Source organism: Erigeron canadensis, chromosome 4 (genome assembly GCF_010389155.1).
Source record: "Erigeron canadensis isolate Cc75 chromosome 4, C_canadensis_v1, whole genome shotgun sequence".
In the NCBI taxonomy this organism is placed as follows: Eukaryota; Viridiplantae; Streptophyta; class Magnoliopsida; order Asterales; family Asteraceae; genus Erigeron; species Erigeron canadensis.
In genome coordinates, this window is record NC_057764.1 from 35,355,839 (window position 1) to 35,381,353 (window position 25,515).

Sequence of the window (25,515 nt, forward strand, 5' to 3'; positions counted from 1 at the left end):
GGGTTTCTTTAATGAAAAAGAAGCAGCATGACCTGATTCATACAAACTACTTCATTGAGAGGGAGTTCAAATAATAGGACCCAATGTTGAAATGGTTTTTCTTTACCATCATAAACGATAAGAAAACACCCACAAATCGATCAAGGTTCTTTTACTTGCCTAAAACTGATAAACCCTGATCGACTCAGGAGTTCAAAAAATCAGATGACGATCAACAATACCACGACCTAACCCATGTCTTTTAGGTGGCTATATAATTACTTCGTTAGTAAAGATAGTCACAAACAGAAAATTAATTACATTTCATACAATTCTATTTCCACACAACTTTTTTGAAAGATGAGCATTGTAAGATGCTGGTCCGGGGGAATTGGAAAACAATTGTATTAGTGATTTTGACTTCAATCATACCATTCTAACCCTATTTTGCATGGACAGAGGCACTAATTAAAGGAAACCCTTGCCACTGTTATATGAACAATCCTCAACTTTGTGGACCAAGATGAAAATATTTACCATCAGTTCTACCCTCATTCCACAAGGTTAACTAACAAATCATAAACGGATACATGGGTCAAGAAAGATGCAAATCAAAGTGGTAGTTACCAATAGAACCAGTGTTTTTAGAAATTCAGATCACTGTCCGGTGCCCTCCGAAAGCCCAAATCTGTACACATAAATAAATAAAAGGCTTTAGAATCTTTAGGTTTCCAAGTTCTACAATTTGCAACATCAGATGCGATCTGTCTATTGAGTGAAAGTATAAAACCCATTTCCATAACCACAATAGAAAAGAATGTTTATTGACCACTGTCAGTAAATGAAAAACATGAGCACACAAGCTCGCCAAAAAAAAAGAAGCAAATGTTATAAGTTCCCACAGACAGTAGGAAAAGTAGAACACATCTTAATTTCGGTGCCCTCCGACAGTCAGCACTAGTACTATAACGATAACTTTTTTGCCCTAAGCTCAAAGCAAATATCAGCTTTGAATGGATGACGTAGTTCATTTCTAGAATACCTAATAACTTAAATCTCACCAATAAGTCATAGTAGTGGTGGAAACTTTGACCCAATTACTTGTGCATTTTCGATTCAAATTATGTGTTATAACTAAAAAGGCAAAGAAGGAAAAGACAAAAGCTTGCATTAAAGGGAAACGCTTGTATGGGTCAAACTCGAGGAAAGTCATCCAAAGTGTATTTTTAATGCATAAAACCTCTTAAATCGTTCCATTTAACAAATTATATTCTTATTGATATAAAATCTGTATTAATTTGATACCCTAATCATTTGTGGTTTTTAACTTTTGGTAAAATGTATTGCTGGTCAACTCGAGATGATCCATTTTGACTCATTACCCAACAAATGCATTTTAACACCTCTACTATGCGCTCCCATTTTACAGTCTACAATAGATGGATATGCAACATGATATAGTAGAATTTGGGCTTACCTTGAGACTCGTATCCCAACTTCCTGTGCACAAGGCACTGCCATCAGCCGACAAACCTAGACAGCTCACACGAGCCTCATGCGAGTTCTGGAAATCTCCAAGATTCAAAACAACCTATCATTAAAAAATGTTCATAAAAGAATTACTCAAACCAGTCACTTTCCACAATTCCACTGTTTATAAATTAATATATGATTATGAATATATCCTATCTTCAAAGAAATTTGTAAGAACAGAGTCTTGAGCCCGATTAATCTTTCCATTAAACATTTTGACTTGTAGTTCCCATCTAAATGAATTGAAACGAAATAAAGATTTCGTCTACTTGATGAAAAGAGAAACGGATATTTGATATCCACATATTCAGTGATGCATAAGGCCATAAAGGTAACAACTTTGACCCATTTAGTTATGAATGGGGTGATTCATCTCAAACTGCTCAAATCAAAAAACTTAGCTAAAAATGAGACGGGTAGAACCGATTAAAAGTTGCCTACGAAGTCTATGTTTAATGCATACTACTTCCCACACATTTTTAAAGAATATAACTAGATGACTATTGTAATGATACTGCTCTAGTAAACCTAATTCAGTCCGTTTTAACAGTACATAAACAACCAGTTACACAGCCTGTCCATCATGCCAACTCTACACTATGTGCTACAGCTATATACCCTCCTTATCTTAACTAATCATAATTACCTCTGCCAATAGAGTGTCCCAAACAAAGCAATCACCATTGGAGTAGCTAGCAAAGAGTAGACGTCCTGATATGGAGAAAGCAATAGAAGTCACAGTAGGGGTGTTATTATCATCATGCTGCTGCTGCTGAGGAGGGTACACTTGGAGCTGATGTCCAGTTCTAATGTCAAAAAGTCTGCATGTTCCGTCATCTGATCCACTTCCGAACCTATTTCCGTCTGGGAAGAACTTTACAGAATTAACATCCCCTTCATGACCATGAAACGTTCTTACTGCCCGACTTGCAACACGTGTGTCCCAAAGACGTACAGTTGCATCAGAAGAGCCAGAGACAAACATTCTTGAGTTGGACCCATTGATCGACACACTGAAACCATGAACAGCATATATAACAACAATCTTTTACCATACTTATAAGTTAAGTCAGAAAGCAAGAAAGGTAAAGAATACAGCACATAAATAAACATACCAGTGGTAAACTGACAGGACAGACAATCAATTAGGTTGGCCTAAAAATACTTCGTTTAAAATTTGTGAGTTTTCTTGATAAATTTTAAGAGTTGATTGTTAACAATAACCACGAAATGCATATGGTTTCTGAATATAATAACTTTGGAGGTTCTATGATTAAAAGTACACTTAGGGTGGCAACCAAACTGTTAAAACCCACTTGACACGTGTTCTTTTAGCTAACTTCTTTAATCTACCCAATTGAGTCGTTAGAGGTGATAAATCGACCCATTTATAAGTAAAATGACCAATTATGCCAAGTAAATTAAAAAAATTACATGACTGGTCACTGACAATATCAATTGCATTGTAGAAATGTATCTGATTGGCAGGTAGAGTGGGCGGGTTGACAGGTCAAGGCACATAAATTGTGATTTGTTGGTATGGATTGAAATCAGGTTGGCCTAAAATATTATATTTCAAGACACTGAAAACTTTTAATTAAATAAAAAATTTATAGCTATTAACGTGCCAAAGGTTATATTATCACTAAAATTCTAACTTTTCAAATCAAACAATTTGGGAGATTCTAAACATCAAAATACACTTAGGAATACTTTTGATCCATTTGACCAGATTCCTTTCTATGTTAAATCTTTTATTTTACCTGATTGAACCATTAGAGATAAAACATAACACTGGCACGAATCAATTACAGGTCAGTTATGTCAAGTATTTCAAGAAATTAGATGACTGGCAATTATAATTGCATAGCGAAAACTCACTCGGTTTTTAGATAAACTAATCTAGTAATTAGGTATTTATCAGGTTACATTAAGGATTTTGATTTCCTTATTTAAAGCCAGAAGAAAAATTGAATGCCACAAGTGACCCCAATATTCAAGCCATGTCTCCCTATCCTAAAACCAGCACAAGGCTCTAGAGCATCAGACGTGAAGATTAAAAACGTTTACAACTTTGAAGGATTGCAACAACATACAAATACGGGTAACCAGGGTATCCCGTGACCCTTTCCAAACCTTTCCCTGGCCATCACCAAGATTTTAACTAGTGGGATTCGAACATGAGACCTCTTGTAAAGAGATCGAGGATGATACCCACTAATATGTTCCTTCCATGCAATGAATCATAAATAACATAAAATAACCCATATGCATCTATTATATATTTTGGCTTTGAGCTGTTGTCTTTGGTCACAATTCTTATGCTGTTGTAATGGTTATGATTGTGTCGTGACTTTTTGCAGTACTAATTTTGTTCATTCATGTTATATCTTGTAGCATGTAACATTGTAAAAGTTAATCTCTACTATGTATTTGTAATCGAGTATTTGTGCTATATTGATAATGGTAATAGTCCGCATTTCCCAAAAAAGGGAATAATTTGGATAGATTCATTCAAGAAAAGGAGAAAGAAAAACCAATCACTAGCTTAGTGCCAGATGTGAAGGTTAAAACAAGATGATAGGTGTCAGTGATAGAAAAAATGTAACTGTTCATATATATTAAACATCAGTTTGGATACAAAATACCTCGAAATGTCTGCGGTATGCCCCGACTGAAACTCGCCTCCAAAGACGGATGCTCTCAATCCTGTAGTTATATCCCACAAAACACATGTCTGATCCCCAGAACCGGTTATTAACCGAGTATCATCATCCGGTACGTACTGACAGGAAGACACATAACCCTTGTGCCCGCTAAGCATCCTTGATACAGGCATAGTACCGTTGTTGTCAAGCGGTGAACTAAGATTGAAGATGGAGCATACACTATCAAGGCCACCACAAGCAACTGACTGTCCGCTTGGAGAAAAGGCACATGCCATAACCCATGCACATGGAAGTTTAATGGCATGAGTTTTCTGACTTGTAAGAGCATTCCAAACTATCAACCTTCCATCTTGAGATGCACTAACTATCCGGTTCTTTTCAGGAGTCCAATCTAGTGAATACACCTGACATTTAATTTGATGTTGCCATTTACATATTTCCAGGATTAGCAATAATAATATCATAAGGCCCAACAAAAAAATTGAAACTTTTATTTAAGTAGGAGACTAGGAGGCATATTATAAAGGGTCAAACTAATTAATTATCAAGCTACCCATATCCTAAATTATTTTATCAATCTTTAAAATGGAAAGAAACACAAAAGTGGTCACAGATCATCCTTAAGCACCAAAGGAAAAGTTTAGATGAGTCATGACATATAAAAACATATTACTAAAGAGTTTACTAGGGACTAAAGATGGCATTATAACATCAAGAACAATTTACGGAATAACATTACTAAAGGACCGATTATCCTCATAATGAGGCTTTTTCAACCATTCCTGAATGGAAAGGAGAAAAGATAACACGTCTGATGCCGATCAGAGAAGTAATCAGCAATCAAAGATCACGTACTTTTGTGAAGTTGCTATAAATTGACTGTCGAACTAGTGGAACTGTTTATATAATATCGATATGTACTAGAAACAAAATTAGTTAAATTACAAAACAATAATAGCTGCAAAAAGTGCCTTGGAAAAAACAACTAATCATATCTTATAAACCTAATAATACATACATAATCACATCCTAATCATTCCCCCCCCCCCCCCCCCCCCCCCCCCCCCCAAAAAAAAAGCACTTAAATTCACAGAAACACAAAACTATCAATCATCATAATCAAGATTAGGTCAACAGATCATCATTAATTAATTTTATAAATAAAACAAAAAAAATTCAATCTGACCTTTCCGGTATGTCCTTGTAAATCCCGGCAACAAACTAGATCCGCCGGTCCAATCTCAACCGCTGTTTTCCCTTGCGCTCTTGCATAACTCGCAACTGTATGCATATAGATCTAATAACTAACTACATTTTATATACATACATACATACATATATATTATATATCTTACGTACCGTCGGTATCTAGAAGTTGAATCCGGCGTTCACGTAAGCGTTCCTTAAGTGAATTTAAAGTTTCAGTAGCAGCTAAGTGTCTCTCTCTCAGCTCAGCTACAGACATCTCTCGCTCGCTCTCTCTCTCTCTATATATATCTATATCTATATGTATATAATTATTCTATTATTTTGATAAATTATCTTGTGAACTTGAGTATTAACGATTGATCTTCTTCTTCATATTTATTAATTTATATGTTGTGGATGATGATGATAGATAGATTTACAGATTTTGTATGCAAATTATTTATTTATTTTTCTTATATATATTTAGGGGTTTTAGAATATTAATATGTGCGTGTCTGTGTGAAAGAGATAGAGAGAAGAAAAGTTGATGAAAGTGGAGATGGAAGGAAGTTGACCATAGCAGCCACGATGACGTGGAATATATGACGTGGAATAATAAGTGTGAAATGAGATGTGTGTTTACATGTTGGTGTTTAGTTTAATCTGCATTTTTCGTTATAGTATTATCATTTTTAAGATGTGGATATATCTTCTTACTTGAGTTCGTGCTAGAATATTTCTTCATCTTTGATATCTTATAAAAGTAGAAACCTCTCAATTAAACCGCTTGAAAGACACGATTTATAATTGGAATAAAATCTTGTATCCTCGTTAATACTCGAATCCGGATCTTGCATTACTAGGAGACTTTTTAAAATTCTATATACCAGTAGTTTAAAGTGATAATTTGTTGGTAGTAAATTTTTTAATTGAACAACAATTGAACACATCTTTTAACATAAGTATTCTTAATAGCACAACAATCATGTATATACTTATATAAACCTAAATGATAGAAAAGACCCTCCAACCTTTGTATGGGATAAGGATCGTACCCATGACCTCTTTTTTCAGAGACTAGGATATTTACTACTGATCCAACCATGCTGCTTTGTCATCATTTGTCTTATAGGATAGAATTAAAAATTACAATCAATAACAGTCAATTAATGGATTCAATGGGGCTAGAGCCAAGAAGGTATGATTTAAAAGTGTTGTGTTAATTATGTTAACTTAAGTTTTAGACCCAATGCTAATATCTTATGAGATACAAAGACGATTTGGTCTAAATAACATCAACAAAATAGGTATAGTTTTTTTTGTATATCTTCTTTTTATAGAGTATAATTTTTCTCCACGATATATGGCATTAAAAAAGAAAAAGCTCATGCCTCATACTTATTAGTTGTTATGAAGTATAACCTACTTTAGTTTAGAAAATAACATATGTTGGCCTGCGGATACTCCGGATACTGATGGTCTAATTAAGTTGTCAGTTACAACACAAAATTACTGAAAACCTCGGCGAAATGAAAAAAAAATTCCATTGCCGGGAATCGAACCCGGGTCTCCTGGGTGAAAGCCAGATATCCTAACCGCTGGACGACAATGGATTCATGTTATAAATTAGTTTAAGAACTTTTATAATACACACTTCATTTGAATCAGAAGACCATTTCTTTTAGGAACTGTACGTTTCTGAGCCAAACCTATACATGTAAGATAATTACTGCTACTTTTAAAGCGTATACGTACATGTGTATCATATGTATATGCCATTATTCCTATTTACACTCTCTACCATCCAATTCGATCATCCCCCAATATCTCTCATCTAATGCAAATTGCATTTTTAGTTGTATGGACAGCCTATGTATCCGTTCCTACAAATATGAACACCACAAGCTTTATGCATATATATAACTCTTGTTATAATTCTTCATCAAAATTTGCTTCATCAATCAATCATATCACATCATATCATATCATGGCTTTGTTTGCTACGGTGCGCATTTCTTTTTCTCTCATTCTATTAACTAACGAACGTTATATATATATATATGCTCATTATAGGCGCATTTTATATGCAAGTAAAATTTGGGTGGATGCATGAATAGATTTTGATTATTATTATTATTATTTTTTTTGTTAAAAAAAGGATATATTCAAACGTTATATAACTATTCAAATAAAAGGATATATTCAAAAGTTCAAAACCTGATGGTTAGTAGTAATTATCAGAATAACTGCTAGCTAAGACAAAAGCTTTTTTGGTTGATGAATGATGAATAACAAATTAAGGTATATGTACATGCAGAGATACTTGCGATCAATTTCTAGCCGCAGCCAATTGAGTGGACCAAGTATAAAGATCCAACGCGCCTTTATTTCAACCAGCACCACAAAGAATGCCGGAGCTAAGCTTAAATCAAGAGCCGATCTTTTCCCCATATATATTTTGCTTGGATTTACAGGAGGAGCGGTATTCCTTGCAGTAAGGAGTGTCACAGCACAGCTGGTTCACCATCCAGGCGTGCAAGTCAATAAGAGCAATAGAAGCATGGTTCCAGAAGTCGACAGTCCAGAAATAACTTTGGCTTCTGGAGACAAGTTTATTTCTAAATCGGTCCTCAGGAAAGTGGCTCACATTCAAAAAAACAACGACGCTGTCCATGTGGATCGCACCCCTGACATTTACTCCCAACGGTTCGTTTATCATTATTTGTTCATTGATCCATTATTAGCCTTGTATGTTGTGGATATTAACATTCTTACATCATGATATATATACATATTTGCAGATCTAGTGACTCTACAAACCTGAAAACAGTGGGAGTGCAACCTAGATCCAATCGCGGCTGATTTTGCATTATGTGATTGGAAGGTCCATCTCCTAAAATAAGATCTATGATTCTGCGTGTAACGCCCTGTCGCATTTCTTTTATATTGCTTCCATAACCTACTAATCATATATACTCCCTGTGTAATATTAGAGACTATTTTCATGAATTTCACAACATTTCATTTCTTAGAGAAGTTTATATGTGTGCGTGTGTGTGTGGTGACCTCCTTTTGACACTTTCATTCTATATATGAGTGGAAGTGAGGTTGGTATTTGGTATATGTAAGGAAAAGTGTAACATAGCTTCTATTTGGCCTTAAAAAGCAACAAGTCGGCAGTCTTGGTGTTTTAACTTTTTAGCAATAAGACAACCAGTCCTAGTGGTTTCCAAGTAGTTAGACATGTCCTGTTCTAACCTTGCTAAAACTAACCTAGTAACCTGAATAGGGAAATCCCATTCAGCTTAGTAATAATACAACCAACTTACCTAAATGTTACGTTCGACAATTTTTAATAGACACTATTGGATGGTTGTACGTCTACATGATAGAATAAAGCAAATAATCTACAATTTACTAAACTATATAAACAAATGCTTCACATCTCATAGTTTCAACCATACTACAATTCTAAGCGTAACCCCATCTTTGATATTTAAGATGCAAAAATGAATATAAAAAAAATATAATAAGTTAATTGAATATTTATTGGAGATAGTTATTAACATAATTTAGTTACCCTGTCTATAGAAAGATGGGCCATCAAGCATTTTAACTTGCTGTTATTTGTCTCCACTCTTCATTTTTTTGATACCTTGAATTTCATGGATTTAAATAATCTTTTCATAATGAACAACATAGAAGTTTATCTACCACCAGGGTATATACAATTGTTGTAACCTGTGGAAAATCAAGTAAGCGAATTAGTAATGCGGGATAAAGACTGCATACATAAATATCAGAATGTATCTTTAGCGGTAACATTTTGAGTACGAGAGTTTGAACACTGCCCAAAATGATAACATAAGGTTAGAACAGTAAATTAACTTGTACTTTTGGTGGTATAAGAAGCTGCATAGAGCTCATAATAGTATTATAGAGTACAATGATGCAAGCTTAATGATCAATTAATATATTTTATTGTTTTTTCAATAGTGTCAACCTAAAAATGTTGCTAAAAGAAAAAAGAAACTTACTAGGATTGTTGGATGTAAGTGTAGCTGTTTGAAGGAAGTCACAATTCCATGGGTTCCTGCCAGCAGTTTGATAAAGGAGGTTCATAGCATAAGCAGCATGGGCTGCTACTGTATTAGGCTCAAAACAGGCACCACCGGGTTGAATTGGACCACAATCAAGACCTTGACTACACACGTAGTCTAGATTTGATTGCAGTTGTGCATCTGAGACTCCTGGTTTGGGTACACACCATCCTGTTGTTTGACTTGGCGAAGGTATTGTCGGAGTTGTAGGTGTTGTAGGCGATGTCGGAGTCTATATACAACCAAAAGGAATACATTAAAAGGACACTTTGGACGTCTTTTGACTAGTATTCGATTCAAATAAATAATTTGATTGTACCCATTTAACTCTATTAATACATATACATTTACCATGACTATGTATTACTGGTTTGTGTGTATAACTTGTAACATTTTGGTACATATATCAAAAATGTGGCAAGTATATCATCCCTATTAGCTGTTCAACAATCAATAACTACAATTGACCCATTTATCTATAAATGGTCAAAGAAGGCCACTTCTACACGAAATTGTTATGAAAGAAAAAGGAACTGAAAAAGAATTAATATGAGAAACATCTAACCTGACTATTCTTCGACAGACCCACGTCATAAGTCATGGAGAGGTCAGGCTTAAAAAGCCCAAATGATCTCTCAGAGCCGGGCCCAGGCTTCAAGTTCTCATCATAGAGTGCAAAGATGTATGTATCAACAGACTTTCCTGGCATCAATGGCGTTCCAACCTTTGACCTTAGGTGATTGATCAAATTACCATTGTACGCTTTAGCATTATCCACACTTGGTCCAGCCTCATTCACGTCACCCTTGTAAGCCCATCCTGTTTCAGCAACCACGATTTCAATGTCCTTGAATCCCATTGCATTTAGAGCCGACCTCACAGCATCCAACTATAATGTAAAGAGTAATTATGATTATTCAACAATGGGTTTAGTATCAGACTATCTATCAGATATTTTATCAGAATACAGTAAGAAAAAGGTCACTGCAAAATATCTTTATAGGCATCAAACTTTCTTACATAGAAAGTCAAATGTGCTAAAAGGACCAAATGACCATCTTAAATTTTATTACATATAATGTGTAGTTTCTTCAAGTCATAATGTAATATTGTGTAATGTTAAAAAAAGAATTGGTTAGGGTGTAAATAAAGGTTCCCGGTTTATCCAACCAAGTAACCATATGAGATAATTATTCAGTAACTTCTTCTACATGTGTGGTTACCTCTCACATGGAAATTTGGTCAGCATCATCAAAAGGCATTGATGGAATTGAATGCTATCTTAAGTTCATGTTATAAGTCACATGGAACCATATTCTTGTGGTAAGATGCCTACATAGTACATGTACATGTACTCACCTTTTCCTTTTTTTTGTATATCTTATGCAAATATGCCATCATAACATAAAACCAATGACAAAATAAACGAGGTAATTACTTGAGCAACCACATTATAGTACAACAAAAACTACCAATAAAATTCTACAAAAAACTTGTTATTTTACTTCATCTTGTAAATTGTTTCTTGATTTTGGTATGTATTTCTAGTATAAAAGGGTAACTTGACATTAAATTAAAGATACGTGTGTAGCATGTAGTTATCCATCCACAATAAGATATAGGAATTGTTTTAACGGCAATGAAGTGTACTAACCTGTGCATCAAACATGTTCATGTACTTGATACCATTGCCTGAGTCAACTCGGCCTGCGTTGGGTTGGAAGAGACAAAATGCCAGTGTTTCAGGTCGTGTATCACTTTGGTAAGCAAAGAACGGGTAAGGGTTGATCATGAAAGGTGACCCATTTGCACTATGGAACTTCAAGAGTGATCGCATTGTATCACTGAACCCAGAATTAAACGTTGCCGAAGAAGGTGGGTCCGAGGCTGCCAGTACTGCCATCGAGTGGACCGTTGAAACCTTAATCTTCCCACCCAATGATGCTGCATAGTTTATACAATGAATTCAGTCTTAGTACTCTTAGTAACACTAAACTTTCTATTTTAAGGAAACATTATGATTTAAGTTGTATTTTTCCTTTTTATACAACAATATCTGTATAAACTATAATTAGTAGATACAGCCATACAGGTGTGTAGCCCAATAGTATCAAGGTAACCCAGCTATCAAGAAAATGTGGGCTAGAAAACCCAACAATCAAAAGGTTGTGGGCTTTTTTCCATTTTGAGTTTAAAAGTTAAAATAGTTAAATCATAATGAGTATGTTATGTTAAAAGATAAATCTTATAGTTCCTTTTATTTCATTAGTTTTTCAGAAAGTATATCAATTTGAAATCTAGCTTCAAATACTCTGTTTATTTGGCTAAGCTAGCTAAAAATCTGAACTAAAAGCTCAACCTTGAACTAAGGTCAAAAAGATTATAATTGTTGATTAAAAAGCTGAACATCTTGCTAATACATATAAAACATTCTAGTCTTCTTTTCTATTTTATTCAAAATGTGCTTGTAAAAATATAAGTACCTGTAAATTTTAATTATTTATTTTGAGAGTACGAGATTTTTTTACTTCCAAAATAAGGACCAAATATGTAAGAATATGCTACCAATTACTATATTCTTCTTCTAAAATGCGTGTTTTTATAAATAAATATCTATATATATATATAGAAATAAAATAGTATATAATTTGAAAAGCATAACAATAAGATTTGGGGGATTTTTTCTTTTTTATAATTGTATGTAATAACTTGCATAAAAAAGGAGTACTTATCACCAAAAAATTATAGCTATGCCCGGTAACATTTTTATATGCATGTCAAATCATTATTGGCTTTAAGTCTTTAACAAAACTCAAACAAGTCAAATTGTCAATCTAAGAAAAATCTTAACTACTATTATGTCCATTATTCTACTTTACACCTTGTAAAGTGTTGTAAAGTGGAGTCTTTTCATTGTATTGCTCATGAAAACAATATTGGAAGGTTATGGAGTATTTTCTTGGTAAAAAAGTCTGCCTTTGCCACAAAAAAAAACCTACTACTTCCATTTGCTTTTTTTTACAAGTCTTTTATTTTATTTTTCAAATTTCTATAAAAACCAAACCATGTAAGAAAGGAATGACAACTTTTGAGATAGTCACTAATAACTTATTACACAAAGTCACAAATAGATAGTGATACTATCATTTCAAATAACAACTTTCTAACATCGGTAACTATAATGTATCACATTTTTATGCATTTAGTGATGATAAATTTATAACAATATACACCAAAACTAACAATTGTCAGTAATTGGTATATATGACAAAAACTTGTTGTGAACTAGTGCCAAAGAGAAAATAGAGCATATATTATACTAAATTACTAACCGGCATTGAGGGCATTTTGGACATTTTGCATGGCAGGAAGACAAAGAGACACAAGACTTTGGTCAACGGCAGTCATAACTTCATTACCAACTGTAATAACAATGATATTACTATCCGGATAAGCCAACACGTTCGAGTTAACCCACTGAGTTGCATAATTCGGATCAGAAGCCAATGCGGGTATATCCCCATTTGCTGCCCCGATCACTATCCCGATACCCGTATTCGCTAACGCACGAATTATTGCTGGATCAGCTCCATACATCCTCACTTTTCCTATGGATGTTGATTGCAGCAGTTTAGCCGTTGCCTCCGGCGCCGGCAAGTTGTCTGCCACTTGCCCGTAGTTTACGCCGATAAATGACTGCGAATCTTCACAAAAAAAAAAAAACATTTTATGTTAAAAGTTCCACCTCACAAGTCAAGATATATGTCTACAATAACATATATTATTGACGGTCGTAAGAGCTGTCATCAATAACAAAACATTTTCAAAATCATTAACAAAAAATATCTACAAGTAATATTTTACTTCTAAACTTCACTTTTTTTTGTATATCGAATATCAGGAGATAGAAACAATTATGCAGCAAAAGTCGGAATTGTTTCTATATATACTAAAAAAATATAAAGATTCATAGTGTCTTTTTTTTTTTATTGTGAAAAACTTACTTGTGAAGATGGGAAAATGAAGGAAAAAAGTGAATAGAATGAAGAGTTGTAAGGAATAATATTGTTGATGAGGTGCCATGGATTTGAAATGTGTGTGTACGAGTGTGTGAGATAGAAAGTTTAATATTCTAGATGATGATGAGAATATGAAATATGAAAAAAAGGTAATTGAGTAGAAATTTGAAGAGGTGTGGGTGGGGGCCTAGAGTGGTTGTATGTTTGTCGGGTTTAACCGGTGGGGGCGGTGGCAAAATGACTAATACCAAGGTGGTGGTTGCCGGTGGAGAAATTTACATATTTGTTATACGTATGGTAATTGAGTCATTAAAAATGGTTAAGTTTGGAAACAAAACTCTTATTTTTGGAATAGTTTATAACTGTAAATTAATTGTTTTTGAAAGTGACACAGGAAAGATCATAAAAGTGTATTAAATGGGGACTTATTGTTTTGTACTATATTTGGTAAGGAAAAGATAATAGAAAAATAAAAGTGCATAAACAAAAAGAAGGTTTTGTTTTTCTAAAGGAATATATCTTTTTTAAATCAGACATGATGCCACATTTTTAACAAATACTCGTGCGTTACGACGATGAGATGGTAAGGTGATAGTTCATAGAGTGTGATAGGTCATAGAAGTTGATATGTCATAAAGTGTGATAGTCAAATGTCGTACGGGTTTCGCTCTTAGATTTAGAAACTCGTCGAAAGTATATCGAATGACATCTCAAATAAAAGAGCATGAAATTTTAAGAACACCCATATAATTTTTATGATTTATCGATGTACGGTGTTTGAAATAAAAGATTTTGAATAACTTCGGGAATACATGATTTATGAAGAAGGGGAAAAAAATGATTGGTTGAGATTTGATGAGGGAGAAAGAGTAATATAATTATTTTATATAAATATATACGGAGTAATATAAAGGAGAGACATTTTGGACATGTATATGTTGAAACTTAAATTTAGACAGGGACTTTTTGTTTTATAATATAATATAGATAAAAATTTCAAATGTAATAATACTTAATTAACAAGTTCGAGTATTTAAAACAGTTGATGCCTTTTAGATTAATGGTTAATTAATAGAATATGGTGTAGCACTGTGAGTGACGAATAGCCGAATTTCTTTGACCATTCAATAAATTGTTTAAGGTAATTTGGAATTCCGTGAGAGCTTGGAGTGCATTTCATTAAAAACTTAAAACTACTGTATTCTTATTTTGTCAATGATGACATTCTACATATTTAATTAGCATTATTTTAAAAAATTTCTTTAAAATATTATATGTTGTAGAAAAATTATAATTATAAAACAATACATAAGGTATATTTAAATGTTAACAGTGATCCACAGATTATGTGATAAGTTCTTTTTATCCACATATCAGGGGTAAGTTTTATACAAGAGTAGGGGACTCACCCCTAAACTTTATAACAACCTTACGTATGCAATTTTTTTTCCAATGTAACAAGTATTTGAAACAAGGTCTAAACTTTTTATAATGTTTTGGATTGTCACAAAAAGTTACTAGTACTAATTATACTACTTGTAGGGTAACATAGGAGAATAGATATTATTGTTTTATTAAGATGATGTAGGTACATCCGTACATCTAGGAAATATTTTCCATCTTATTGTCATTTGGAAATAAGCGTTAAGTTGGTAGGAAGTAGGAACAAAATACAAATGGTGAACCCTGCTAAAAATGAGGAGCGGATCTAAATAGCCTTGGCATTTGTTTGAGAATTTTTCATGGAAGAAAATTTGTGATATTTTATAGCATAAAACTGAAAAACCAAGAATATTTGTATACTTCATATTCATTATAAGTTGTGAAGCTATGACCTAAGGGACCACCTGGTAAGAAGCATTCCTGGTGTTACTCAAGGTTTTGAGTTCGATCATCAAGGAAGACAAATCTTAGGGTTTTTCTTTCTGAGTACTTATAACGGGTCATGATCAACATCTCGTTGTCTAGGATACATACAAGGTTCACCGTTGTATTGTGGGGAAAAAAAAAAGATGGTTTTGATGATTTTCACCCACATTAATAACGCCTATATAACATAAAACTTGTAGTATATGGAAGCCAAAAATGATGATAATAGTAACTTACATAAATATCCCTTGTGAACTGTAACTATCATTACAGATAGTAGTCTATTACATATGAAATAGAATATATTCTTAATCTTTTGGAGTTTGTTCACAGCTTTTAGAGACATGATCAGTAAAGTATTGTAGATGGTACTCGATGATTATTTTTGAAAGATAGCTAGTTTATACAATATTTTACTACATGTTAACCATTTATATTTTAAAGTTATGCTAGCAAAATTTTATATACACGTGATTATATTTTGTCTCTCTTTTACTAATGAAAACTAACGGCTAAACGTACACTACAATTTATTCAAATTCAACAAAATCAAGTTTTGCATGACCTTTGATATGATTGGTGTCAATACGCCAACATGATTCGTCTGAATACTATGCAATCTATTGATTGTGCATATAACGTATATTAGACATATTGTTGCTTACCGTATCACTTCTCTTTATTGCTTATTTATTAAAATTTTAAATATTTTATGTAAGAATGATATAATGGCTTCAAGCTTCGGGTCAGTGAACCCGGTTGCCAAGACTTCATGCCTGATTTCGACAAATGGTATTCTTTGTGTATGGGCACTGTCAATGGCTAGTTCTTTTTTTAAAAAGAAAAGTTCACATCATATAATATTCTGGAAGTGTCTTGCTGATATGATGATCTAAGGTGGATCATCTTGTCGTTACAATACATATATAAGTACACATATTATTTTTTGTTGATATACATCCATTCGATCCCCCGAGATTGGATCGGGACAAACGCCTACGAGGACAAAAGTAAAATGAGAATGTCCAAAACTATTGGCAATAAATTTTCTTCACAAGTTAAATTAACAATGATTTATATTCATAATCTCATCAAAGACGGGGATATGAGTTACAGCTAGCACGATACTCGCGCAATGCAACGACGGTAGCTCCGACGCCGGTCTGGTGGTTTCGGTGACAGGTGGTGCTAGCGGCAAGCGGTGTGGGTGCCGTCGGCGAGTGGTGGTGATAATTGATGTAAAAATAATTGATTTAAAGGGTGGTGGATATATAATAGAAGATAAGGGACTAATGAAGTAAATTAATTCATTAAGGATAATATAATCATTTCGCATCTCTTCTTTTTCTAACTTTTCAACAAGGGTGTATAATTTTTATATAGAAGTATAGATGACCCTTAAAATTATTTCTCTTCTTTCATCAAAGAGATCTTATTTTTTAAAGTGAAATGTTAGTGAACTTGGACAGGAATGCATTAAAAAAAAACCCCAAATTTTCAAGTCAGCTTAGAAATTAGACTTCAAAGTGTCTTGAGATAAATCTGTGTATCATTTTTGCTCCAAATAGAAACTGCCTGTTGTAGTTCTAAAGAAACAAAACCCATTCAACTAATAAACGGAAACTAGCTCTTCAATAATGGCAAATTTCTCATGAGAGCCTAAAGTGGCCATTGGCAGCGGTGTTTTAAATACGGGTACGTATCGGACGGTATTACCCGAAATACCGGATACCGGGTGGTACCCCGGTACAACTATCCTGGTATTTTGCCCGGTATTTTCACAATTCAATACCGGCCGGTATTTTCTGGTATTACCGAAATAGTATTACTGGAATAGTAATACTTGTATTTAGAAATTTTTTTTAAATTTTTTAAAAATTATTTTATGATATTTTAATGTTATGTTTTGTTATTTATAAACTTTAAAATTTATATTTTGTTATGAAATACTTATTTGGTATTATTTTTTAGTGGATTGATTTTGTATTGACTTTTTTCATTAAATTGTAACAAGTTTTGTAGGATTTTTATAAAAACAAAAATAAAAAATTAAATTACCGTGCCGGTACGTACCGGCCGGTATACCGGTACCGGACCGGTCCGACCAAAATACCGGTATTTAAAACATTGATCGGCAGAGCAGACCTTTTAGTTTTTCTTTATATATGCTACATGCATCCATAATGCCCTAAACATTTGAAATGACGAGTTGGTCATTCTAGACTTTCAAAACCAAGGAATATTTTCAGATGAACCGACTCGGAGGACCAAATGCAGGAACCAAATTGTTTCCCAAATATACCAATCATATAATAACAATACAAAAGAAAATTCCAAGTGCCAAAAATCATCTTAAACTTTTCATTAAAAAACAATGTATTGGTACAAAACATTACACAAATGGAACCCCCATAAACCAATACTTAAAAACACTCGATTAGATAAGCAACAAACTCTGCTTAATACATGCAGATTGCTACACGCAATTTTCATCAGGAAGATAAAATCAAGAGATTTGTATGTTTAGACCTTTGATAACTAAAGAACATGGAAATTACCACCTTAGTATTCAAAGAAAAACACAACCGTAAAAAGAAAATATATATTTGAAAAACCCAGTATAACAACATACTAATTGGCAAGTATTTTACCAGTTACCCTCCAGAGTGAGATACAGGGGTTGTTACAAATTGTCCGTCCTTGAAACTATGAATGTACTGTTGTGGCAAAGCATGCTCCACCTACAAAGAGGACATTTCACAAATTGCATGAAAACACACAAAAAGTCGAACTCGGAGTCGCGGATATAACCGTTTTCTAATAGTCCAAGAACATAACATTGGCGTATTATCTATACATATCTTAGCATCTCAGAAGTCCATATATTCCAACATTGATACAATGGCTATTGGCTAGATTGGCATGGGAGACTATCCGAATGGCTTTGCTATTGTAGGCTTGTAGGTAGGCATGAAGTAACTTTCACTTATTTCATTTTCTAGTGGCAAGTCATACTCTTTTGCCAGATTCTTGCTACTTTATCAATGCAGTGGCCAATGATCTTATTTTCTTCACTTTATAAACCATATCAGCCAGCAAACTTTTCAGTTGTTCCCATATTACTTTTACAATCCAACAATTGTATCCTTCAACGGATACATAAATTGCAGCACAATCGACTGTTAACGGACTGAAAACCCAGCTTTTAGGACCACAACTGATATTATTTGTTAACAAATGATACAGTTACGCAGTACCCTGCCGGCCCACAATGACTTGCAAAAATTTTACTAATTCTGGAAAGTGGTAATACATATTATCTACTCTTTTTCATGCTTTTAAACTTGTTCCTTACATGTAAATTTGCATTAAGTTAATATCACTGAAAGAGGTACATATTCACAATTAACAAAAAAAAAAAAAAAACTCAGGAAATATGGTAAGTTTAACTAGTTATCTTCATTTTGTTTCCACATGGTACCACGGCAGATATATGGGAGATGGAAAGTAGGTCTTTTAATCTTCAAAGCTATTCTATCTTAACTTTATAACTCAACTTTAGTTTAAGAGGTTTTACACCTTATATTGGCATGACTAACACGATTTTAGATTATCTAAGAAGTTTTACACCTTGTTTGGCTAGACTTATATAAATATTACTTGCAACCCTGAACAAGATTTACTCATCAAGGGATCTAAAGGGTTTTGGTCACAAGTTGTTTCAATATGGTTAAGATACTTTGTTATCATTATGATCTCAAGTTGTGTTACAATGTAGCAACTCTTTATGTGTAACTTCAAAATGGATATTTAAGGTTCTATTTTAATGCAATCTTATTTTGCTAAAAGACTAGCAACTTAATGTTAAAACGCAAAGTGAGAATTTAGTCATTTAGAGATGAGTAAATGCAGATTAGAAGATTGTTATTGTCAAACTATCAAACAAGACTTGTTTAGAGATGAGTAAATGCACATTTAGAGATGAGCTAGTTGGCATTGTGTAAAAGTAAAATTACAAATAAAAATAAAGAAATAGGACATACCAAATCATTATCAGGTCCAGAGGCAGGCACCAATACGTTGATTTCACTGGATTTGGCAGTCGTTATAGATGCCTCTAAAGAATCCTTGCTCAAATACAACTGACAACCCGCTGAGTTATCTACTGAAATAGTAGGGGCTGTACCCTATAATTGTCATCATGGAAAACCATAAGAGCAGGAAATTAACAAATAAAATAGCAACCAGCTTCTAAATATAGTAATGCAGTAGGACCTAGAGAGCTGGAGATAGGATATTTGATCCATTTATTTGTATTACAGCGGATTCAGCTTCTAGTGAGAGAAACTGGTGAATGAAAAAGTATCTCGAAAGAAAGCATCTCAAATGGGTCAAACTTTGCCCAAAAGTGTATTACTTATGCATAAAGCCTCCTATTGATTTTATGAAAATATTACATTATGGAAATTAAGCATACTTGACAAGCTAACCTATTTATAAAATACAAGAGCAAACAGAAAGTGTTTAGGTCAAAACATCCCGGTGAATTTCAATCCCGGCAATATTATAACTCCCATTGGCACCCTTACCCAGCCTGTCCACTTCTCCATCTCTACCACAAAACTACTCATGAACTCTGGAGTTAAAATTATTAACTGTCACTCCAGTAGAGTTGGCAAACGCATGTGATAGGCGAGCATGCATGTAGCTAATTATATCAAGTATCAACAACATACAAAATACTTAATCGTTATAACACAGCAGAGATAGTATGGATACCTGGCATTGCACCTCAACACTGTTGCAATTAACAATTTCGCAAGCAGCAACAACGTCCTAATTTTGAAATTCAAAAGTCAGTTCATTTTTTCGACCAACACTACCGATTTCATGCTCCAATGTAAAGAATCACAGTTTCATAACTGACCGTGAATACAACACCCATCTTTGTGCATTTGTCAACGGTTATGTTGTTCACTTTCCCTGCACAAGGCAACAATCAAATAGGTTAAAAAACTATAGCTGAGAAAAATGCACACAAACTAGTAGCAGCGATAAAAGGAACTAAAAGAAAGCAATGCAATACCTTTAATTTGAAGAACCGAATCTTTGCATCCGAAAATATACACTGTTTGCTTTGAATCACACTGATCAATCAACAGATCCTTCTTCCCTATCTGATTCTCAACAACCCATCTGCAAATCATTGAATATTGAAATAGGTGTCCACTAATAAACTGATGCCAATACATATTATTAATCATGAAGCTTAAGATGGCATATATGTACTCACTTGCGACCCATTTGAAGCTCAAACTTAGGAGGTCCAACTTTAGAAGCAGATTGTACACTTGCACGAACTTCTTTTTCACCAGCACTGACAAAACCAGCTCTATCAGCACGGTTCTTTGTCTTCATATCATCTGTCACCTTTCTTAATCCTGAAAGGATGTAGATTCAGAGTCAAGAAACATAGCAATAACCAAGGGACATGGCACAAAGTGAAAAGGACAACTACCAGCAGTAACTGGCTTTGAGCCAATTTCTTGAAAAACAGCAGCCATTCCTTCCTTTGGACGGGATGAAGACGGCTGAGAAGACTCTGAGGTGAAGAGTGAAGCAGGAGGAGGAGGTGGAGGAGCAGGAGCACTTGGTTTAGGAGCAACTTTTGGTGGAGCAGAGACAGCTGATCCTGTAGTACTCCACACAGGACCCAAAGGATAATGACTCTTAACATAGTTTCTCAATCCAGTTATATAAAGTTCTTTTAGAGCTCTTGCCCACTCCACATGATTTGAGTCTTTATTTCTATACTCCACAAGAACCTAAAATGGATAACATCCATAAATCAACAATGACGATATGATGTCAAGTGTTTAAATTGCCTAATAGAACGTGTACAAATGGATACAAAAGAACTTTCAAAATATAACAAGTTCGTATAAAGCAGATAGTGAGATTATTTACAAGCATCTAATTAATACTTAGGAATTATGATTGAAGATTCTTAAAGGACTCAACCATAAAAGATGGCTAAACAATGCAATCAAAACCTACTGTCAAATTAACTGAAGACCACCTATCCCATCCTAACTCTAAAACACAACAGAGGAGAAAACACAGAACTATATGCATAGAAATAGATTAGAAACATAAAGATAGGTGTTACTGTTTATAAACATAAACATAATTGTTCGTAACTTCAAACATATAAGTATGAGTTATTACTTATTAGTACTTCCTAAATATAAATGGTTTTGTGCAGAAACAAGACTCTTTTGTAATTAAAAAAAAAAAAGATTAACCAATTTTGACCACTGTTAGCCGATTTTGACCAGTTAAAACCAGGTAACTAGTCCAATTATGTTGTACCTATCCAAATATGCTCAAATCAGATCGGTCGACAACCGACTACTCCCCCATTAATCGGTCGATTTTTGCAACACTGCTTTCAGCAACCAGGAATTTGATCGCCACAGAATGCTGAATGCATCAGATAGAAACCAATAATGTGATTGTCCATCCAGGTACATATTTGCAGCTTTAGTCCATCCAAAAGAGCACAACCGTGCTTAAGGCAAAATACTAATATTACTCTTAAACAAATTTCCCTTTTGACATTCATCATTAAAACAAATAATAACAGTACCCTTGAGTATCATCTTGATAGTCATACCCAAACCCTAATAGACATTTTAACTCTAAAACATGATTTGGTACTGAAGTGATTGTGTCATATTATTCTATCCACATTTAAAACAACATGATCAATTAAAAAACAACTTACAAAACCAAAAAGAAAGAATATAACATAAAGAGACATTGTAATACCTTATTGTTGTAGAATTCAGCTGCCTGCCAAGATTCTTCTACATGTGCAATTGGCATGCTCATTCCTGGAGAAATGACATCAAGTATAAGTACCCTGATGCAAGATGCAGCATAGACTTTGTCAAAATACAAAGCATGAAGAATACTTCTCACCACAATCTTTGCCCACATATGCAATCCATGCTAGAGCAGTCAGACTCTCGGCAACAGCTTTTATATGGTTGAAGAAATCAGACCTCCTTCCTTCAGTCATGCTAATTGCTTTCATTAATTTTTCATTCAAAGGCTTGAGAAATTCACCCAATCCTACCATGTCAGGTTTCTGCATAATGAATACCAAAATCAATCATCAATGTAGCACAAGATAGAAAATATCAAACATCAAAAATTCAGAACCATGAGAATGACACAATGTTAAACTTCAGCCTAAGCCTCGTTGGTTACAAGACGTAACTGACTGACCATAAGGGGAGGATTCGAGCCAGTACATTAAAGGCAATTGCAGAGTCCCACCGTTATCTAAGGGTTCCACCAATCTTCTAGGCGCCCTCACAATTTGAATTTGTATCGCTAATTTGAACTTATTAACTTTCAAGATAATGGCACCACTACTTTTGGATACTTATAGACAGTTAGACACTTTTGCAATTTCAAAAAACTTCTTTTAAAACATATCTAAATTTGCCATGCTCAAAAGTACATTCTGATTATGGCGCTGGGCGACCGCATCAGCATGCCTGCCCTACTGATCATTTATCAAACAAATATGGCGGCAGCTTTGAATAGATTAACAGTGGACTTGACAACCAAAAATCATATGAACCTATATAGATTCATTTCTAATCAACCTGTCAGAGTTTCAACGGTGCTCAAATCATTCTCATTTCATTACCACTTGGAAACATCATTGATATGGTGACACAAACAAAGAGCATCTCAGCAGCCAATACTTAAACCAATCCAGACACACTCCAAAGTCCAACCATAAACTATAAGCTTCACAACAAGCAAATAACTCGCTAAATCAACACGAAGCAACAATGCCACAACATTCCAGCCTATTTTCCAGTAAAAGTAACCTAATTTCTTATCTAAACTATAAATCTCATACTAATCAGATATACAAATTGACAATCTATTAAAACTAACTTATTTATCATTCAAACAGAAGTATAATCGGACATAACGCTTACGAACTACAAAACCAGTTGCACCTCGACATTTCCATTACTAACAACGGTATTCCTATCAATATCATTTCATCATCTATAGCATCATATCATATTCTGATATACAATACATATTCTATATACACACGCACACACAATTGTCCGCTCAGGTTTCCTAATTGCCCTGACTTCTAACAAATACATTATACATACAACACATACTATACTAACTATATACATATTTACAAACATATATACAGATAATAAAATGAATAATCAGTTAAAAGTAAACCTTAGTTTGCTTGATTTTGATAAGAAGTTCCTTCTGAACAGTAAAAGCTTCACTAAGGACATTAGTAACATCCCGAACTTGACCTCCGATCTTCACGGCAGCACCGGAAACCTTACCGACGTATTCCGTCAACAGCTCTTCAAATGCGATGATCGATGGATCGGTTGAAGCAGCAGCAACTGTATCAAAATCGATTTCTCGTGACTGCGAACCGACTGACAGTGATTCCAGCCGTGCCACGGCGGTCTCTAACCGTTGTATCAGCTTCTCGTCCATTTGCACACAGTGTTTCTCTCTCTAGAAATTTGAAGTTAGTTTCTCTCTCTAGCAGTTGAACGCATAAAGGAGATCTGATGTATCTGGCACGCAGTGAGTCGTGTGAGTGTGAGCGTGAGCTATCTGTTTTCCCTTTTTTCCCGATTTATTTATTTATTTCTATAGTAAATTACACTTTTCGTCTTTAAATTTGTCACGTTTTTCACTTTTCGTCCCTAAAATTTAAAAATTATAATTTTGACTTTAAACTTGTCCAATTTTTTCAATAAACGTCCTTTTGACATACGATGTTAAAATTAGACCGTTAACCTACCCTGGTGCCAAACACGTGAGGGCAGTTCCGTCTTTTCGCGTTTCCACTGACATTTTTATTTATTTTTGATTGATAAATGCTTATATATATATACATACATACATATATATAAAACACACACACATACCACGCAGCAGCCACTACCCAAATCATCATCACCTTCTTCCAAAGTTCACCTTCATCATTCAACGACTCCAGCCCCTCCATCATTAAATCATCAATATGTTGAAAATCTTCAAGTGATGGTGGCGTAGAGGTGGTTAAAGGTGGCTGTACGGCGGCGGTTGTATTATGAATTAGGGTTTCAACCACCAGCCACCACCATCGACTCCACCTCCTCTCGTACATACATTTTTTGAGGTGGTGGTTTTGTTCAAATCAGAAAACAGAAATGATGGTGGTGAATTCAGGTTTGAAGAAACAGAAAACATAAAAAGACCAAAAAGAAAACAACAACTTCTCTCTTCAAATCAATAACCGTTTCTGATCAAATCAAGGTGATAATCATAAGGTTTTGTTTGGAGTGAAATTCTGATCAAGTAGATGTGTTCAGTTCTCCATTTTCGTTGAGTTTTGGTGTTCGTTACAGATTCCAGCGAGAAGTTGAGTTTTCCGGCAAGGTTCAAATCGAATAATTTTTGCCTAGGGTTTGTTCGCGATCAAGTGTTGAGTCGTTTGGTGGTGGATTCAGGTCTTAACTCGAAGAAACAACAAAGATATCATCATTTTAATCTTCCCGGCGAGTTTTCCGACGAACTTGAAAACAGTTTTTGTTGGTTAGGGATTGTTCTCGGTGTTATTTAGAGTATATCGGTGGTGGTTTCGTCTTCTAATTCAAAGAAACGAGAGAGTAATTGCTATTTTCAGTTTTCTGGCGAGACTCCATTTTTTCCGGCGACAATAAAACAGAAAACAGTTGCCAAGGATTTGTTTGGAATCTGATTTAGAATGTTTTGGTGCTAATTTCGAGTTGTAACTCGCTGAAACGAAGGACAAATCGATCCTCAAGTTTTCCGGCGTAACCTTGAACTTTTTCGGCGGTGGCTGTTTAGTGTTTACTAATGCTACATTTTAACTGATGGGCATGTCTTCTTTAAGGGTTTTGAAGTTTGTAATTAATGTTTGGGCATATCGTTGGTTTTAGAAGGCAAGAAAGTGTCTCACAAGTTATACTTTCATGGGTCTAGAAAATGAATATTGTCGAACTTTGTGGTTGTTGCCGAAGATTTGACTTTCCTTTGATTCATCACACAGATTTAATAGCATGCCCTGTTGTG

General features: G+C 34.3%; 3 protein-coding genes and 1 non-coding gene across 4 annotated transcripts; all 4 read right to left on the minus strand.

The window, feature by feature from the left end:
- Positions 1–283: 283 nt before the first annotated feature.
- On the minus strand, positions 284–5,831 carry LOC122594827 (guanine nucleotide-binding protein subunit beta-2-like). Its single transcript, XM_043767138.1, has 6 exons — positions 5,541–5,831; positions 5,368–5,462; positions 4,161–4,585; positions 2,159–2,525; positions 1,457–1,570; positions 284–667 (listed from the first exon to the last, which is right to left on the minus strand). The coding sequence occupies exons 1-6, from the start codon at positions 5,644–5,646 to the stop codon at positions 632–634; spliced, it is 1,143 nt and encodes a 380-aa protein (XP_043623073.1). The 5' UTR covers positions 5,647–5,831; the 3' UTR covers positions 284–631.
- Positions 5,832–6,910: 1,079 nt separating this feature from the next.
- TRNAE-UUC lies at positions 6,911–6,982 on the minus strand. The gene has a single exon. It is a non-coding gene; the product is annotated as a tRNA-Glu (tRNA).
- Positions 6,983–8,838: 1,856 nt separating this feature from the next.
- LOC122594826 (glucan endo-1,3-beta-D-glucosidase) lies at positions 8,839–13,625 on the minus strand. Its single transcript, XM_043767137.1, has 6 exons — positions 13,474–13,625; positions 12,802–13,173; positions 11,124–11,413; positions 10,035–10,358; positions 9,407–9,701; positions 8,839–9,110 (listed from the first exon to the last, which is right to left on the minus strand). Exons 1-6 carry the CDS (start codon positions 13,550–13,552, stop codon positions 9,076–9,078), a joined length of 1,395 nt encoding a protein of 464 aa, XP_043623072.1. The 5' UTR covers positions 13,553–13,625; the 3' UTR covers positions 8,839–9,075.
- A 4,070-nt stretch (positions 13,626–17,695) lies between these two features.
- LOC122595605 (cyclase-associated protein 1-like) lies at positions 17,696–24,036 on the minus strand. Its single transcript, XM_043768002.1, has 10 exons — positions 23,650–24,036; positions 22,342–22,510; positions 22,189–22,253; positions 20,876–21,182; positions 20,651–20,798; positions 20,444–20,553; positions 20,285–20,340; positions 20,137–20,193; positions 19,401–19,544; positions 17,696–18,098 (listed from the first exon to the last, which is right to left on the minus strand). Exons 1-10 carry the CDS (start codon positions 23,923–23,925, stop codon positions 18,012–18,014), a joined length of 1,419 nt encoding a protein of 472 aa, XP_043623937.1. The 5' UTR covers positions 23,926–24,036; the 3' UTR covers positions 17,696–18,011.
- Positions 24,037–25,515: the final 1,479 nt, after the last annotated feature.